At 54.3% G+C, this 18,906-nt stretch overlaps 2 protein-coding genes and 2 long non-coding RNA genes across 5 annotated transcripts in view; 2 read left to right on the forward strand and 2 right to left on the reverse strand.

Moving 5' to 3' along the window:
• The window catches only part of LOC141986098 (uncharacterized), a 184,455-nt gene that overhangs the window by 77,351 nt on the left and 88,198 nt on the right, over positions 1-18,906 (reverse strand). The gene's annotated exons all lie outside the window — the stretch shown is intronic.
• The window catches only part of LOC141986107 (uncharacterized), a 37,317-nt gene that overhangs the window by 5,921 nt on the left and 12,490 nt on the right, over positions 1-18,906 (reverse strand). The gene's annotated exons all lie outside the window — the stretch shown is intronic.
• LOC141986081 (uncharacterized) lies at positions 19-6,648 on the forward strand. The gene is made up of 5 exons (XM_074950239.1): positions 19-242; positions 1,636-1,994; positions 2,676-2,791; positions 4,383-4,532; positions 5,908-6,648. The coding sequence occupies exons 1-5, from the start codon at positions 226-228 to the stop codon at positions 6,064-6,066; spliced, it is 801 nt and encodes a 266-aa protein (XP_074806340.1). The 5' UTR covers positions 19-225; the 3' UTR covers positions 6,067-6,648.
• On the forward strand, positions 9,211-17,294 carry LOC141986042 (maestro heat-like repeat family member 5). Its single transcript, XM_074950209.1, has 11 exons — positions 9,211-9,266; positions 10,082-10,219; positions 10,379-10,496; positions 11,029-11,172; positions 11,554-11,730; positions 12,460-12,615; positions 13,129-13,251; positions 13,640-13,742; positions 14,183-14,257; positions 15,102-15,255; positions 16,475-17,294. The coding sequence occupies exons 1-10, from the start codon at positions 9,211-9,213 to the stop codon at positions 15,212-15,214; spliced, it is 1,203 nt and encodes a 400-aa protein (XP_074806310.1). The 3' UTR covers positions 15,215-15,255; positions 16,475-17,294.

The raw sequence follows: 18,906 nt of genomic DNA on the forward strand, positions 1-18,906 counted from the left end.
TCTGGGTGGGGGGTCTGTGTGTGTTTATGCACAAGCTGATTGTGATGTCACGGATGCCAACAGCAAAGAGTGTTCGGCGTCAGCATTCTTGCCCTGCCCTCAGTCTGCCAACTGGCTTGGTTGACAACGGCTGGTGAGCCAAGGAGCTGCTGAGAGACGCGGACCATCCCTCTGTCAACAACTTCTTGAATCAGCTATTTTCACAGGTGTTTGAGGAACAAAAGGATGAGTTTTTACAGAAGGTAATTCCCAGATTCCTTCCCTGCTCATTAGATCGCACACGACAGGTCGGTGCCTCCTTCTCCTCGGGACGGGTGGGGGCTGGTGTGGCAACAGGCAGGTCTCAGCGTTCCCTTTTGATTTGAATGTGGCCATCTCTCAGGTCTCCTCCTGCTTCAGCCTGTCAGGTTCTTTGGAGGCAGATTTAGATGATTTTATCTTCCAGCAGACTAGTCGGGGGGAATTTCCATGGATAGAATCAAAAGGGAAGATAACAAAACTCGTGTAGAAGTTAGATTGATATCTCCATCAATATTATTTCCCTTGGAGTTGCCCCTAATGCACTCCTTGCCTTCAAGTTGGGAATAGAAACCCTTTGTCTCCTGTCATGACTGCCAAAGAAATGTGTATTGAGAGAATATCGATCTCAGAATTTACATGATTGAAATGCACATAAATGAGTTCAAATAATGCAGAAGAAATGAATCTTAAGATATTGAAAGTGATACAGCTCCACTCCCATCCCCTGGCTGTCATCTTGGTAGTTCTCTCAGAAAGAATCTCATGGCGATAGATCTCAAAACTCTCTACAAATTCTACTCTACCCCCTTGGGCTATAGAAAAGAGATGTGTCGATCCCCCCCCCGCCCCCCCCACAATTCCTTTCCAGGAAAGGGGTTTCAATCAACTGTCGCCTACATTTGTCATGGGTCTCGCTGTGATTTCTTTGTCCTTGTTTTGGAGGCCTAACTTCTGACTGGATGTTGGAAATAATATGGGTCATTCTTCATTTCAAGTTGACTGATTCTTTCCCCCATGCTAATACATTCCAGATTTTCAAATAGTTGAGAAGAAGTCAACATATTTGCAGCTGCTAATTCATCCTTCCAGACCCTCAAACCCTCGAGATGACAATCTTTTCTTCCTTTTCCTGGCTTCTCTGGGAACAGAGCTTTCTTGGTTTTCAGCTTGGCCCGATCTGTTCCCAGAGTCCCAACATTCTGTGCACAAAGGAGTGGGGTTAAGAAGGAAGCATTTTTGCAACTAGGCCCAGGCAATGAGCAAAGAACATAGAAACTGACCTTTTGCTCTTTCTATCCCTAGCCTCTGTTTGCCAGGTGCCAGGAATGAGCAACAGGAATGGATCGCTTGATGATTCCCTGTTCATTCCTTCTGGGGCACGCAGCACTGGCTACTGTCAGAAGACAGAGTACTGGGCTAAATGGACCTTTGGTTTGACCCAGTCTGGGCGGTCTTGTGTTGCTTATCTTCTTGGTTGCAGCAACCAGTCCTGGCTATTAGAGGAGCAGATGGCTTCAAAAGACCACTCTTGTGGATCTGGGAATCCTGGGCAAACTAATTCCCTTCCTTTCGAGAAGGACAGAAAAACCCATTTCCTCCTTCTTTCTATTCCAGGCTTCGTTCCTTTTTCCAAAGACTCGCCTCTCGGGAGCACAGAGAGATCCATGTGCACAAAGTGCTCGTCCAACCTGCAGCCATTGAGGCATGCTCTGGCCTCAGCCCCCAAGAACAGGCCTTGCCAGAGAAGCCCCAAGGAAGAAAATGCTCATGGACCATCCTGTCAGGCATGAAAAGACTCTGTGTCTGTTGCCAATCCCACAGCGCGATGGCAGAGAGCAGTGAGGAGAGAACAGCTTCCTCTCCAAGAAGGTGGACGCACTTGTCCCTGAAGAAGAAAGCAGCTGAGACCCAGGTGGAGGCAGAGGAGGTGAAGCTGCAGGAGACGACAGACAAAGACGAAGTGGATCTTACAGGTGAGATGGTTCAATCCACATGGTTGGCGAGGACCATGTGAGGAACACTCACACCAGTCACTCCACAAGCCTTCGACATCAGGGCCGTCTCATGGGACAGTGATGGGCACCTCCGGCTCTGGAATCCATTTAGAGGGTGGCAGAGGTCCATGGCTGAGGTGGGGAGAGCTGACAATGTCAGGTCACCCCCCTCTGGGGATCTGGCACGGTGGGGTGGGGACTACTAACATTGTTCCAGGCTGGAAGGAGAAGAGAGAGGCTGGACGTTGGAGGAAATCATTTCTTTTCTCCTCGATTGGGTCCCTTTCCTCAGGAAAATGCTCCAGAGGTCTCAGCAGGTCCCAGCTGGGAACTGTACCAGAGCTGAGTCATTCCTTCTTGGGGGGTTCAATGCAAAAGGAGGCCAGGTGCCCATCACTGACAGGAAAGGGGTGCAAGGGGAGGGGAAGAGTAGACGACACCATTGAAAAGAAACTGGCCTCGAGGGAAGAGGAAGCCTTTTGTGGTCAAAGCCCCCAGCTAGGAGTCAGGAGAGCGGAGTTCTCCGCTGAGCTCTGTCAACAACCTTCAGTCTGACCCTGGGCAATTCGCTTCAGGGCTCTGGGCCCAACTTCCATCCTCTGTAAACCAGGGGGAAGACGTGGAAAAGCAAAATGTTAAGAATGTTTCTTTCTGCTGCAGGGACGAAGAAGGAGCCGTCTGACACGAAGGGGAAGTGGGAAAAAGGAAGCCCAGAAGAGCAGGAAGAAGAGCGCACTCCCAGCCCCTCATTAACAAGCAGCTCCCATATGACGATGGTAATGATGCTGTGTGGCCGTGCTCATGGAAAGCATCCCTTGCTGTGTGTAGGAATATCTCCCAGGGGCTGAAAAGAAACACTCCTCAAGGGTGATCAACTCCAGCCAGTCTTTATCTGGGTTGCTTGAACGAGGCCCGCTTTGACAAAGGGGTTTAGGCACCTAAAGAAGTCCAGAGGTGCTTTGTGGGATTGGCAGAAGTGCCTGACTCAGGTGCCCGATTCTGATGCACTTTCTATGGCACACAGGCACGGCTGAAAATCAGAGCAGGCCCATCCCTGCCCTGGTCGGGGGAACCCACATATCTCCTGGCTGTGGGGTTCTGGCCCATCTCGTGGCACCAGGACCACTTCGAGACACAGAGAAAAGGAGTCTGCTCTAGAGCCTTAGCTAACAGCCTCTTGGCTTTTCGCTCCTGTGGTCGAGGCTCCTGCACTAAGCTCCAGAGGTCCCAGGTTCCCTCCCGCCTGCCAACATCTGGGCTCTGTCCGAGTTACAAAAGCCTCTAGACACCTTTGTAACTCTTTCTCTTCGGGACAGAGCACCCTGCAGCGCATACAAAAGGCTGCAATTCTGGCAGCTTCTGACCCGCCGGGGGTCTGGAGTATGGAGGCGAGTGTGCCACTCCGCTGTGCTCTACTGCATCCTAGGATATCAGGGTTGGAAGGGACCTCAAGAGGTCATCTAGTCCACCCCCTTGCTCAAAGCAGGACCAAACCCCAATTTTTACCCTAGATCTCAAAATGGTCCCCTCAAGGATTGAACTCACAACCCTGGGTTTAGCGAATGCTCAAACCACTGAGCTACCCCTCAGCTGTTGGCAACCAGGACAGACGGTGCTAATCCAGCGCCATGCAGGCCAGCTGCAGTAATCCCCAGGGGGTGCCCTGAGACACCAGGGCAAAGGCCTCCAGCACCCCAGGCCCTGGGTTGAGGTGACCCTGGAACCAGGCCCCCTGGAGTAACATTGTGCCCAGTAAGTTCTCACCCCCAGGGCTTTGGGCTTCTCCTCAGCCAGGCAAACTTGCTTCTTCAGTCTCACTTACTTTCTGTCCTGACGGCGATTCCTGCCTGTTTTCTGGCAGCCCCACAGGCTGCGAGGTGGGGAAGGAAGAGGGCGTTTCCGTTTGGGCCCTATTCTCAGTCCCTTCCTCGCAGACACTGTGGGCTGCCAGAGTTCCTGAGCCAATCTCCTCAGGCGCTCGGGGTGGGATGGGACATGGGGCAGGTTCTCCAGTGACCCCTCGGTGACACTCAAGGAGCAACTCGAATGGGCTTTGCAGGACATTGAGGCTTTCTCATCAAAAGCGGGGTTTCCTGCGAGGAGGGGCTAGCGAGGGAGGAAACGGGGTGGCCCTTGGGGTCCCAGCACTGCCCGAGAGGCTCCCGTCTCTTCTCAGGAGAGGGGGCCAGAGAGGGGACAAAAGGCTGAGGAAACCTTAGCACCTGGGGAGGCTTTTGAAGAAAAGGGCTCAGCCGGAGTCTCCACGCTCCCTCGGCACTGCCAGCCTCCCCCGGGGACAGACTGTTCCAGGGCAGCTGCCCGAGGGAAATACTCAGTCCCAACAGGCTTTGTCCCTGTTCTTTGCAGACCCCCAGGGAGCACCCTTCCTCAGCCCCGCTCCATGCCCTGCTGATGGCAGCCGTGAAGGGTCTGACAACACCCACCCTGCAGAGATTTAGAGCCGCAGAGGAAGAGCTGAGGGCCATCGTATCTCTCCACGGAGACAAGATGGAGAGAGTAAGAGACTCCCGCAATGGGGCAGGGGGATGCTGCACAGAGAGGGGGATGGGAGAAGTTCCTCTCCTCGGAAACCATTCCTGGGACACTGGCATGGGATTGGAAGGTTGGCTCAGCCCCTTGCCATTCATCGCTTGGCCACGGGGATAGGTGACATTCAAGCCCTTCTCCAAAGACCGCCTGCACGTGGCGCGGAAGTGCAGACTTATTCCCTTCCTGGGCTTTGGCTTTCCTGGAAACTCTGAGACTAATCAATGAACAGAATCCTCAGCCTGAACTTCCTCCCCAACCTGCCTGTTCCTCGGGTTTCCTGCAGGTCGTCCCTGTCTCTGCCCGAGTTCCTTCTTTCCAACAGGTCCCAGCGGGAATTTAACAAATGGCCCCTCAATCAGCAGATTGATTTGTGCAGGGCTCTAACTCCTGCTAGCAGAACAGGTCAACAGAATCCAGCCACCTGCCTTGTAGCTCCTGCTCCTTCTTCGAGAGAGGAAAGAGCAATGACCAGTTCCTCACGGAAGAGTCCTAGGGGGTGGCTTGTCCCTTTAGGGTCTGTCTCCCTGTGTTGCAAACTCTGCAGCAGGAGCCTGAAAGCCTGTCCCGATGGACTTGGGCTCCCAGGGCTGGCACTGAGGGGCCAAAACAGCAATGCAGACTCTTCTGGGCTGGGGCTGGAACTTGATCTCTGAAGCCTGGGGAGGAGGGTGGCTTCAGAGCCTTGGCTCCAGCCCAAGTCACCTTGTCTTCAAGATTTGTCGCGGAAGATTTTAAAATCCCACAGTATGGAGGTTCTCCTTAGGGCTGGGGCCGGGAGCTGGCTAGCCCCACCCAGCTAGCCCTGCTTCCCATCTCTGCCATGGGCTGTGGGATACATCAGTAGAACCAGCTGGGTCTGGAGCAGTGCTTCTCAACCTGTGGCCCGCTCAGCACAGAGCTGCGCCCCTTTGGGACATCCTCAGGGACAAACAGGTCGGATTGGATGTGCCCCACAATGGAACCTAGGTTGAGAACCACTGGTCTGGAGGAACGGATTGTGCAAGAAAGAGCTAAAAGGAAGTTGCAGAGATGGAGGAAAGGCTCCTGGAGGGAAGCCCTTGAGAGCAGGGCTGAGAGCCGTTTGCTACGGCAGGGAAGGCCCTGGGACATCAGGAGAGTTAGGACTGTGCCCACTCTAAGGTTTTGTGCGTGTTTTGGAGCTTGAAGGTGCTAACCCAGACCTCAGGAAGACTGGGGTTCCTGGACTTGTCAAAGCCTCTTTGGGAGCAGCCAAGATGGGCAACCGAGGTCAGAGGAGGCTTGCAGGGCTGCCAGGAGGGCTTCCCTGGGAGGAGGCCACTCATTGATAAATCCATCCCTCAACTTTCTGGCATTCTTCCAGGTTGGAGACGTGGTGGGAGGGATCTTAATCTGGCTCGACAACAGCTGTGATCCCAGAGCCAGAAGAGCAGTGCTCAGGGCCATGGCCTTGCTGGCTCGCTCCCACCCCCAGGACGTGGTTCTAACCTGTGTGGCTCACATGCTCTCATCGCACAGGTAGGGAGCTGCTTTGTTATCTCCTCAGTCCAGTAGTTCTCTTCCTGCTCCTACTGACAGGCCACAGGCCGGGAGGGGTCCGTGGGGCTCACACAGTTGGAGGGAGTTTCCTGCTGTGCAGAGAGCTGTCCAGACTTACTAAGAGGAGATGGCCAGGCCCAGCCACTGAGGAGCCAACCCCTCCTCCTACACTCCCCGGGATGGAGACATGCCACTTTTCTGGAGAATTCCAGCATTGTCCTGATTTCTATGGGTCACCCCACTTCCTCTCAGATCCAGTACAGGGCCAATCAATGATTTGGGGGCTCACTCAACATCCCTGGCTCATGAGGTCTGGCTGCTCCTTACTGCAGGAGAGACGGCAGAGATGGAAAAGGCCCATGAGGCCCATCTGTCTATCCCCTGGAGACCAGTGCAGGATTCTTATCTGTCGTCAGACCCCCCAGTTATTCCAGGGCTGAGGAATTGGTGACAAAATGCACTCGTCCTTATGGAGCTGTGGGGCAGAGGTCAATCTCTTAAGACAGACATTTCCAGCCCTTATTGATGCAAAAGAAAATAAAATCAAATCAACAAAAAAATCCTCCCCACATGACCAGAGCCTAAATGCAGTGCAGCGAGCAGACAGCCAGCATTAATAGCTCTGAGAGGGGGGAGTGCCACTTTCCACCTCAATAGATTGTTAACTTTCAGTCCTGCTGGTTATTGCTGATCACTTGGAAGCGTCAGCCTGCTGAGGGGTTTGTAACACAACCCCCATGTGCCTCGGGGCCATGAAACCCAACTGAACCCTAGCCAGAGGTCAAAAGTCCAGCTTTCCTTGGCATCTTCTGCAATGCAGTTCTGCACTGACCTGAGCGAAATTTGTGTCACACTGCAGAGCAAATTGAAGAGCAGCAGGAAAGAAATGGAACTTCTTACCCAATTCAGTTATCAGAGGAATAGAGTGTTGGTTTTAAGATTTCTTTGAGTGTTTGATTTGTAAACCTTTCTGAATTTCAGAATCAGGTCTGAATTTCTTGGAACAGCCACAGTGCTTTCCAGGGGCTTTGCTCAGAAGTCACAGAAACTCAGCAGCATTGGCACAGAAGTTCAGTCAAGCTTCCTGAAGACCTTGCTTCCAGGCCATTTGCTCTTGAGTTGTCCAACCTAGTTCTCAATGTCCTAGGGCTTGACCACCAACTCCGACCTTCCTCACCAAACTTGGAAGTCAAATGATTGGAAGTCTTTTGGATCCATCTGCAGTCTTCCTCTGCAGATGCCTGCGGGGACCAGCAGGACCTAGATCCGCAAGAATGGAGGAGGGGGATTTCAGTCCTACTTTCCTTCCATCTCTGTCACATTGGGCTTTACAATCTCCTCTTCCAAGCTCTTGAATCTTCTCAGATCAGGCCATGTGCTGACTCACTCTCTGACCCTGTCCACCACACTGCAGTAGAATTGAGCTGCTAAGAGACACTTGGCCAAACGCTGGCTCTCCGTTAGACCCCCAAACAGCCAGAGTAACTCCAATGATGTCAGGCAAGTTTTTCGGGACTGACCCAAGTGTAACAGAGCAGAATTTTACACAGTCTGCGGGTCACAGTTTGGTGGTCATTCTGTGGTCAGTACATGGTCACTGTCTTGGAAAGAGTGGGTTAGCTTTAGAAGCAAGAACCCATGAGGGGAAAGGAATAAATACAACTTTCTCTGAAGGGACTTGCCCTGCCTTAGCCTCCCTGCACCAGTGGCTGTCTCCTCTGGTATTCCAAGCCTCTCCCTGGGGAGGGCAAGAGATGGCCAAGCAGGAAAGCTCTGACGTGTGTTTCTGAATTTGCAGATGTGCCATTGAGTTGTGGAAGGCCTTGGGTGAAGAACCACAGCTCACCAGGGAGGTGCTGCAGCAGCTGCTGGACAAGCTCCAGCAGAGACGCCGGGAGGAGAAGAGCAGCCATGTGTCTCTGGCTGTAAGTGAGATTTGAGATGTCACCTTGCGAACCCGCCAGAGGCACAGGGAATATGGTGCATCTGTGTGTGTGTGTGCGAGTTTCACCTCTTCTTAGCTTCAGGCCATGGCTCCACCACACGTTGAAGCCGACCTAACTTAAATGGGCAGACAGCCGCCACAGCGATTCCATCCCTGGTGTGTGTCCGCACTTTGCTGCTTGTGTCGGCAGTGCACGTCCTCACCAGAAGGGCTTGTCTTGATTGTAGGGTCAGGGTGGGGCATTGTGGGAAGGCTCCTGAAAGCCAGTTGACGAAAGCGACGTGGTGTCTGCACTGACGCTGCATCGACCTAACTGCATCGACCTGGACTCTCTGCCACTTGTGGAGGTGGAGTTACGAATTTGGCACCAAGGGGCTGTTCTGACGACGGGAAGGAAATTCCATCCTTAGGGGGATGCAGAGTGAGCGGCCTTGCGTTGACCTAACTCTGGAGTGTAGACCAGGCCTTAGTGTGTCCTCGCCACTTCCAATCAAACCAAAGAGGTGTCAGTAAAGTTTCCCCCAGGTCAAAGTTATACATCTGAAGTGGTTTATCTGCTGGTACCCTGGCTCAGTTGTCTTCTGCTCCAGATGGCCCTTTAGTGAGCTGGTGCAGTTCAGGTGTCTCTTGGAAGTCTCCAGCTTTCTGGCTCTGTAAACTGTGGCTAGAAATCTTCCCAACATGGCATCCTGAGAAGTCCAGTACTTTTGACTGGGCCAGAAAGACTGGGCCTAGGAGAACGGATCTCCTCAGGATGGTTTCAGCCCTTCCAGTCATGGCTGGAAAGCCAAAGCACAGGCTCTGCACCAGAAAAAGAAATAATGGGGAATAACCTCATCCAGACTCTTCTCATCTTTCCATCCTGCTTCCGTTCCAGGAATGGGGGAAGGTTCAGGAGCCTCCAAATGTCCCCACCCCTCTCAGAAGCCAATACTGTTTTGTAATACGCTGGAGAGGAAAGGAGACATGACAAAAGGACAATAGCGAATGGCAATGGGGGCAGGTGGCAGATTGGGAGAGCTGAGTGAAATTCTTTCCCCCCTCCAGGCAATGAAGACCATTTATGAGCTCCTTTTCCTACGGGGATACCGAGAAGCCATCCTGCAAATGTATCCCCAGCTGCTCATTCTCTGCGTCAGGCAAGTGCAGTACGTGCTGGACCTGCACTTGCCAGGGACCTACATGGCCAGGCAGACATCCAGCCCCGAGGAGGGATCCAGCTGCCTCAGCCTCTTAAGGTAATGACTGAAAGGAAAAGGAAGAAGAGATTTGTTCGGCTAAACACATGGGGGCTGTTCATGGCCATCAGTTGTTCGGGTGCTGTCCTTAGCCCAGGCTCAGTTGGGAGCAGGTCTCTCTTGAGGGAAAAGGGTTGAGAGCCGTGCATTCTTGTGAGTCACACTCGCTCATCTGACGCCGTCCACAGGCCAGCTGCTTTCCCTACACACTCAGGCAGCAGCCATGTTTGTGCATCCATCCACGTCTGCCACCCGCCAAAGGGTCAGTGCTTTCCTCAGTGCCTGCTGAGCAAATCCGTGGGCCTCTCTCCCCGAACGCGGACAGAGCCACACCGGCAGCACATGGGGACAGGCACCGCAGGACGTCAGCCTCACAGGCAGACAGGAGGAAGAGGGACCAGTTCATCTGGTTCTGTGGGCACAGTTAGGGGCTTCCATCTGCACGGGAAAGAGAGAGCGCCAGAAGACACCTCAGGTGGCGTAAACTGATAGAGCTTTGCTCGATTCCACCAACAAAGGATCTGGACCCACATGCCCTCTTGAGTCCTGTTACCTGTCACAGTAAAGAATCAAGTATTCAACCATCGTGAGTGATGACACCAACCATCTGAAGAAGCTACAGGGTCCCTAACTGGTTCCAAACTCAGTGAAACTGCAGTGTAGACAGGGTATCACACTGGATCGATCCTTGGGGAGGCTAGCTACTGCTGAGCATGCTGGGTGTCTCAGGACTTGTGCAGATTTGCCATGCTTGGGGCTGATCTCATTGCTTGACACTCTTTTTTGTGTGTTTGTTTGTTCGTTTTTGTTTTTAGCACCTCAGTGGAGGCTGTGAAGACGCTTTTCTCCATGCCCGGCTACTGGAAGGAATTTGCCAGCATCCACTTTCATCGGGGTTGGGACATGATAGCCTCCCGATATCACTACTCGCAGGGGGTTGGCCTGATTGCAAGGTTGGAGCTCAAAGTTTCCTCTTCTTTGGGTCTCTCTTGGGAATGGGATTTCCATGTGAAATACTCCTCAGTTCTAGGCTGCCAGCTCAGCCCAGCAACTTGAGCTGAACGCTCTCTCCCCCTTGAGAATCAAAAGGGACTTTCTGTTCCATGTTCCAGAGCCATGATTGAGTTTGAGAACCCTCAGCTCCCTGCAGTTTTCAGAGAGGCAATCTCCATCGTCCAGAGTGGGAAGGAGGAGGAGCAGAGAACTATCGCCCTGGCTTTCTGCACTGAGGTGAGATTCATGAGTTGACAGGCAGAAGTGGGCTTTCTGGAGAGCAGCTCAGGACGGTAAGCTCTAGGCTACATTGTCAGCAGCTTAGCAGCCCTACCGCCAGCTAGCTCCTCTCCGCACATGGATGGTTGCGGGCATGGCAAAGAGAGGGAGGGAGAGACAGGGTGAGATTGCTCCTGGCTGGATGTGCCTAGATGGGGTTATGGGACAAGAAGCCATGTTTCTCCAGTGCCCCAAGGCCATGCTTCTCTCCTCACCTTTTCCTGGGCTTCTGCTTTTCTTCTGCCCCACGGCTCTCTCCATGGCACTCAATGAGGTCTGGAGATTCCCCTTTCCCTGGGGGCTTATTTGTGACTTGTGCATTAGTCTAAATTTGGGGAAGGAACCAACTGAAACAGCAGCAATTGGCTCCCTACTCACCAGAGACTTTGCATAGGAGGAAGTGGCCCTTTGGGAAAGATGACTGTCCAGGGAACAGACCCCACAATAAGACCTCTGCTCCTCAACCTGATCTTCATTTGGCTCTTGCCAGTTTCTCCAGAGTCCTTCCATTGACACCATCCTGACAAGATCAGCCCTCCAGGCACAGCTCATGGACTGGACCAAAGATGCAAATTCCATCATACGGAGGCTCAGTCTGCGAGGCCTTGGCAGTATTGTGTTCCAGCCAGAAAAGGTGAGAGCCGGGGATTGCCCAGGGGACCCAGGAAGCCAATGTCCATCCAATAGCTCAGAAATGAGAGGGAGAGCCACACACAAGCCTTCTTGTTTAAAAGACAGCCCTCAAATGGTGGAGGTGCTTTGGGAGCAAATCAAGGCATGCCGTGCTCCCTGCTCCCGTGAGCTGAGCCCTGATTGCAGATGGGATGCAATGGGGGAGGCGGGGTGAGCAAAGACAAAGGTGACAGTGAGCAACTGGCACAGAGTGAGAGGAGAATGACTTTCTGCCCCGTTGGGGGGCTGTGCCCTCCGTGGTTTCTTGTCGGTGGCAGTGGTCCAGCATGTGCTCCAGGCTGTCACCTGGGAAAGTAATGAGCTGCCTTCTTCATTCCGGCAGGTGCAATTCTTACGGGCCCAGCTGCCAGCAATCCTGGCCATCTTTTGTGACAGGGATGGAGGGCGTGTTCTGGAGGCCATGCATAAAGCTGCAGACATCATCCACCTCCTCAACAGGGAGGGGCTTGGCTCCATCTCCCAGGATATTGCAGTCAGCCTTCGCCCCTTCATTGATGATGTAAGGCTTGGAACCCCCTCAAAGAAGCCCACTCCCCCCCCTCCACCTGTCTCTGATGCCCTTGTCTCTCTCTCCCCATCCCCTTCCTCCCGCCCCTCAGGCCTGCCATGGAGCCTCCAAGGAGTGCCCCCGCCATGGGTGGGGAATCTCCTGCTGAGCCACCTCCCTGTCACAGCTCTTCTCTCCAAAGCTCAAGCTCAGTGCCATGCTCCCAGCCCCTGCTGCAGCCTGGCCTGGGGGAGAGGGGGCCTGGCACTGGGCAGATGACCAGCTGTCTGGAGAACACAGGCTCCCAAAGAGGTGGGGATTCTCAGCAGGAAAGAGGTGGGTCGGGAATGGCCCGGCTCTCAGGGGCACCCAAGAGCAAAAGAAATGCTGTCTTTTGGAGTAGCCAGTCCCTGCCAGGCTCCAGCAGCTGCTTCTCCCCTTCCCCACACCAGTCTCCAGCAGCCTTCCTGCCCTCTCCCCTCATCTTCTCGGGTTCCAGGATTCTGGGCTCTCCAGACAGAAACTGCCTCTGGGACACCCTGGGCTGCACTGTCCCGCACAGGGTCTCAGGCCCTGCACAAGAGTCTATGGCGCTGGCCTGGCGGCCTCCCTGCTCCCGCCAGCCAAGGTAGTTCACACAGGGGGAACCGGAGCAGCGTGCGCATTACCACTCAGTGGCCTTATGCTCTGATGCTGCCTGGCTGTAACCGGGGGTCCCCACCCCCTGTGTGTCATTGCCAGGAGAAGGGCAGTGTGCGCTCAGCTGCCATTGTACTGCTTGGCAAGGTGGTGAGCAGGGTGCAGGACCCCGACAAACCCTTGGTGCAGCAGGAAATCATCCACTGCTTGCTCCCCCTGCTGCTGCATCTTGAAGACCAGGAGGAGAGTGTGAAACTGGTAAGTGCCACTGTCATTATTGCCTTAAGAGCAAAGAGCCAGTATCCCCTGGGGCCCCCACTCCATTCATCGCCAGAGCCCCTTGCCCAAGTGGAGTCTTCTCCTCCCTGCTTCACTCCATGCTGGAGCTAAGTGCCTCATCCATCCTCACAGCACACAGCACAATTGGGAAGAAAAGCCTTCTTCTGGGAAAGAGGAGGGGCATAGCGTAGCGGGGCCGGGAGTACTGCTGCTGGCCCTGGCATGGCCCAGGGCCTGCGTCCCCCTGAAGTGCGGGGCCCCCCAAAGCACGGGGCCCTGGGCAACCGCCCCAAACCATCCAAAGGACAGGACAGCTCTGGCTCTCTCCAGCCAACTCTCCCTTTCCTCTCCTCAGCACACTGCTGTGGAGAACAAATTACAGGAATCTCCACTGGCAGGAAAAGCAGGAGAACAAGGGACGGGGAAGGTTCCATGTCCCCAAGACTATCCCTCTCTCAGGGAGAACCCTCTTGGTCTCCTCTTCTCTTGCAGTCATGTAAACTGACGCTCTTCCGCTGCGCAGTGTTCCTCAGGTGGGCTCATTTGAAGACGCTCTTCCGCAGCATGGCCTGGGATGGCTCCTCACAGCTCTTGAAGTGTGTCTGGATCTGCTTGGTAGGTGAATTCCTTGTGCCTTGAGAGTGCTGAATGGCAACTTGAGGAAGACCTTTCTAACCCCACACCCTGAGTACCCATCTGCTTGGGTCGGGCTGCAGGACTCTGTTCCAGGCTCTCTGCTGGCTCCTTTCGGCAGGAGTTACAATCCGTTCACATTGTTGACATTTTTCTCCACAATTCTCCGACCTTCAAACTTTTGTCTTTTCAAATGAAAGCTGAGGTTCTGGAGAACACAACAGGAACTTCAGAGGGGTGCTGCTCTGGTGTATGGCTTCATATTGGCGGTTGCCATGGCCTGGCTATATGCTTTGGCTTTTCTGGACTATTCGCTGTGGAAAGAACATGTCATTTCTATATTGTGCATTTCTTCCTTCTTTCTTCCTAGATGCAGAACAACGAGAGCCACATCCCCAAATTCCTGTTCCAGGCCTTACAGTACCTGGAAAGCTCACAGACAACAATAAGACATTCAGCAGCCCGATTCATTGGTAAGCAGAGCAAATTCACTTGATCTTTTCTCAATGCTTCCTTCAGAGCCCTTTTCTGGACGGCTGCTCTGTTCCCTCCAAGAGCACCAGAATCCTAAAATGGGGTGTGTGTGTGTGTGTGTGTGTGTGTGTGTGAATTAACATGTATTCCAAGATGAAGGGAGCAACTTAGCTGAATCAACTGCACCAACTTCACCCGCCCACAACAACTCTTTGGCTGTGCCTAGGGGAAACCAGCAGGATGTGAATTCAATCTCCTTTGGAAATCAGCCTCTCAGTAACTTCTGGGCGTCTGATGCTTTCTCGAACGTGCTTTGTGAACAGATGTAAGGAATGTCTGGAATTTCCCAAGGTGTCTTGGGGGAATGGCTGCATCATTAGCAGTTTTCAGCAAAGGATCTGAAAAGCCATGAGACCCATTGTATTCATTGTATGTCTAGGAAATACTATCCACCATTACTGCGATTTGTTGTCTGAAACCGTGAATGAAGATGGCATCTCCCGCCTGTATGAAGGTAAGGAAATACCTCTGTGTGTTTGGGCCTCTGTGGGAAGCACAGGGGTGCAGCACAGGGCCTGAACACAGCTTTGCATGTGTCCCTCTCAGTCTAAGGACAGCGTTGAAGGAAGAAGGGTGGTCACGCGAGCTTTCATCAAGGTCCCACAATCTGTGCACGGGAGCAGGGGAATTCCATCCCTAGCTCCTAGGGTAGACGTAGCCTTAGAGCTTTGTGGGGAGACTGTCTTCATCAAGGTCAGAAAGTCTCTAAAGGAAGGCCTGACTGAATTGAAAAGGGCTCTTGTTATTCAGGATGATGATGATGATGATGACGATTCCCCTCTGTAGGGAAAGATTCATCACCTGCCCTCCCTGGAATGGAGTGATTGCAGGCCAGGGACCTTCACTCCGAGATTGGTTATCAGCTCCTAGGAAATCCCATGAGGGGACATGGGAAACACTTTTCCCTGTGAGCTCTTCAGGAATGAAGGCACAGGGCCACAAAGGATTTCAGGAGACGTTAGGAGCCGAAATCCCTTTGTGGATCTCGGCCTAAATGTTGGATGGTTTAACGTGGCTGCCGCTGTCACTTGCCTGTTCCATCCAAAGAACAAGTGCCCCCAGCCGTCTGTGTGTGCGGGTGTGTGGAGGAGTGTCTGCCGGCAGAGGGGGAAGTTAGGCAAGAATGGGGTCTCCTCTCTGTCCAGGGCTATTTTGGGAGGAGCCGAGTGGTTGTTCTTGTGCCCTTAGAATCTTGGGGTGCGAATAGCAGGGGGCAATGGCCATCGGAAGGGGAGGTTTCCTAGGTGCCAGTCACATCAGCACTATGGGGTTTTCAACCCATTTCCTCTTGGTTTCAGCTTTTCACGAAGTGCCTTTGAAATCGGACAGGACTACGTGGTACATCCTCAACAGATATTATAAATATTTGCAGCAGCTTGAAAATCTCGTGTTGGGTTCTGCATTCGACTAGGGAACCGGGACCGACACCGAAGAGCTCTTTGTCCTGCTATGGTAAACATAAGAGACGCTTCTCAACATTTTGGTGTCCCTAGACTCTGTTTGCCAGAAGCTGGGAATGGGGGACAGGGGACCGATCACTAGATGATTGCCTGTCCCTTCATTCCCTCTGGCATTGGCCACTGTCGGAAGACAGGATACTGGGCTAGATGGACCTTTGCTGTGGCCTTTCTTATGTCCTTATGTTTGGAACCGGGGCTGAACAACGAGGTGGATATCAGCAGATGACCCAAAATTATGTCGATTAGTCAGGCCTAGAGAAGACTTGGAAGAAGTTCAAAGGGATCGAAGAAAGCCATGTCACTGGGCAGCACCATGGCAGATGAAAACCAGCGCTGACCAAGGCAGGGCCATACACATGAAAGCAGTGAGGTGAACGACTCCTCCATATCGCTGGTGTCAGAAGCCAAAGCACGGCTGGTTGGGCCCAGTGGTTGGAGCAGTGGCGCTGGGGCCTCGTGCTCAGAGTGGTGGAGGCCGAGCCGAGGGGAGCCAAGGGTTGGAGCCGGAGTCCGGAGTCAAGAGCAGGATTGGAACAGGCTGGGGAATAGGGCAAGGGCCGGATTAACGATCCCCGGCCAATGGGAGCTGCGGGGGAGCTTAGCCTACAGGCAAGATCAGCTCCCGGGACAGAGGTTCCCGGTGTGGTGCTCGTCGCGCTGACGTGGCTGGCGGGGGGAAAGGAACGGCAGCGTGCGGAGCCGCCTCGCCCCCACCCCAGCCAGGCAGGGGTTTAGTGGCTGCAGCCTGGGCCCCCCTTAGCCCTACTCCTTTCCTGAGTGCACCACTGCCCCACTTCTGCCCCATTCCCACACACTGGTACAGGGCAGAACCCTGGAGCTGATCTCTGAAATCTCTCTCACTAGAAGGAAGTCACTGCAAAGGCAGGACAACCCCACCTTTGGGCACCATGGAGGACATCTCATCCCACTGCACAGAGCCCTATATACACACAGCTTCTCGCATGTGATTCCCTCACTCATCAAAGCCTGGCGGAGAGAGGAGAAATTCTCCCCGACTCCCTTTTACCATTGCCAGCCCACAGGGGAGCGGAGGTTGCGGGGGGTTGGGTGCTCTCTTTAAGAAATGCCAGCTCTCAGGGAAGCTGCCAATGAGCATCAGCAAAGTGGGGTGGGGTTGTGCCGTGGAAAACTACCCTGCTTGAAGGTTTTGTTCTTCTCATTTGGGTTCCTGCCCTTTCTCCCTCTTCCAGACATCGAGAGGCCAACAGCAGCCAATTGAGCCCACCACTGATCCCATCTCTTGTGAGACGGCAAAGCAGCTTTGCATGGGAAGGAGGAGACAGAAGAGGCCGAGCAGCATGTGCCGGGCTGAACCCGCCACACAGAACCCCATAGTCTAGGTGGAGAAAGCCAAGCCCCTCCCCAGCCCTGCCGGACATGCTCCAACTGGAGCACCAGAGTGTAAGGGAGCAGCTCAGCTCACGCTAGGCAGACCGCTGAAAATGGAGGATGCACACTGTAGGCTCCAGTCCAGAAACAGCTCAAGCCCCTGACTGCAGCTCTCCGAGGCGCCGAGACCCAGCCGCATCCCCGGGGGCCTGCAAACATGCAAGGGAGATCGGAGACTCTGGGAGTTTCCTACGCCGGGAATCCAGAGACCCCCAGCCCCTGGCCTAGAGACATCTCCTAGGAAGTAACCTGGGTGAACTAACCATTGTCATCCCCAGGCTGGACCCCCACTGACTCAATGGCAAACACATTGGCCACGGACGAGGCCCTGGGCGAGGAGCCGGTGGAGTAACGAGGGCCTGGGTCCACCTGCCCTGGCTGCCATCCATCCTTTGGTGGCTGCCCACGTCCCCATTAACCCACTAGACTGCACAGCCCCAAGAGGAGGGGCAACCATCTTGCCTCTGAACTCTCAGCCAAACAGACCTGCACTGACGGGCAGCTATACTGACTCCGGCTGTTGGGCCACACAGCATTGAGGGAGAAAGTAACCATATTGTCCGTTGCCATCGGGCCACACGGGCGTAAGAGACAGGACAGACTCTGAGCGTTGAGCCACACAGCCCCGACGGAGAGGACGGCCGCACGGACCCTGGTCGCTGGACCACACAGCCCTGACGGTGAGGACGGCCGCACGGACTCTGGTCGCTGGGCCACACAGCCCTGACGGAGAGGACGGCCGCACGGACTCTGGTCGCTGGGCCACGCAGCCCTGGACAGAGAGGGCAGCTGCACTGACTCTGGTCGCTGGGCCACACAGCCCCGACGGAGAGGGCGGCCGCACGGACTCTGGTCGCTGGGCCACGCAGCCCCGACGGAGAGGGCGGCCGCACGGACTCTGGTCGCTGGGCCACGCAGCCCCGACGGAGAGGATGGCCGCACGGACTCTGGTCGCTGGGCCACACAGCCCCAACAGAGAGGGCAGCCGCACGGACTCTGGGCGTAGGGATACACAACACTGCATGGGAGGGCAGCCATTTTGACACTGGGCATTTGGCCAAACTACCCTGAGGCTTAGGGAAGTTATTTGATGTCAACCATGGGACCTCGCCCCTTCACTCCTCAGACATCGCTCATCTGTCACCATGAGACCGACCCCATGACATAAGACTTTTGGGGTCAAGATGCAAACAGGAGTAGAAGCAAGGAGTGCCATGTGACCCCTCTAAGAGATCCTCCCACTCCTTTACCAATCTGGGGGTGTTTTATCTCCATCCACCTGCCTCAGGAATGGATTTGAGCAATTGGGGAATGTTCTGGGGCAGAGTGACCCATCCGGAAGTGGGTCACGTGACCCCTCCAAGAGCTCCTCACACTTGGGGTGGGCCTCAGCCCCTTAGGACCAACCAGAGAGGGGATTTCACCAAACAGGGTAAGTGCCGTGGTGGGGTGACCTGCCCGCAAGAGGGGTCCACCACCCCTCCATGAAATCCCCGCACCGTCCTCTGCTAATCAGTCAGGGTTTCGCACACACGCTTTAGGCCATCCCAGAAGGGAAACGTAACGATCAGAATAGGCAGTGCCCGAAGGTCTAGGCCAGAAGCCGCTGATCTCTGGAGCTCCACGTTTGCGTGGCTGGCAGCATCGTCCTGGAAGTCGCAACACAACACTGCGGGGAAGAGCCCGTCTCGTTCCAAGGATGTCTTTGAAGAAACCGTGGCCTAGACCTTCGGGCTATACCTGTTCTGGATTGGAACACCTTTCCCTTCTGAGATGGCCTAAGGTGGGAGTGAAACCCTCGCCAACTGCTAGAGGGTGGTGTGGGGACGTTTTAGAGGGACCACGGGATCCTGTTGCGGGCAGGTCACTCCACTGCAGCACTTCCCTTCTTTGGTCAAATCCCCTCTCGGGGTGGTCCTACGGGGCTGACGCCCACTTCAATTGGTAGAGGACACAGGGAGGTGTTCTCAGAGGGGATATACAACCCCCTTCTGCGTGGGTCACCCTGCCCCGCAACGTCCCCTGATTGGTCAAATCCAGTGTTACGAATTACACCTGGTAGGACACGCACACAACTGCTGCGAATTACACCTGGTAGGACACGCACACCAGTGCTGCGAATTATACCTGATAGGACACGCACAGTTCGAATCTAGGCTGAGGCACAGAAACAAAGTCCACAACTGCAGAGTTCCCAAAAGACACTAAGTTTATTACGCTCGAGCGTGGTGCC

The sequence above is a fragment of the Natator depressus genome, chromosome 4, assembly GCF_965152275.1.
Source record: "Natator depressus isolate rNatDep1 chromosome 4, rNatDep2.hap1, whole genome shotgun sequence".
Taxonomy (NCBI): domain Eukaryota; kingdom Metazoa; phylum Chordata; order Testudines; family Cheloniidae; genus Natator; species Natator depressus.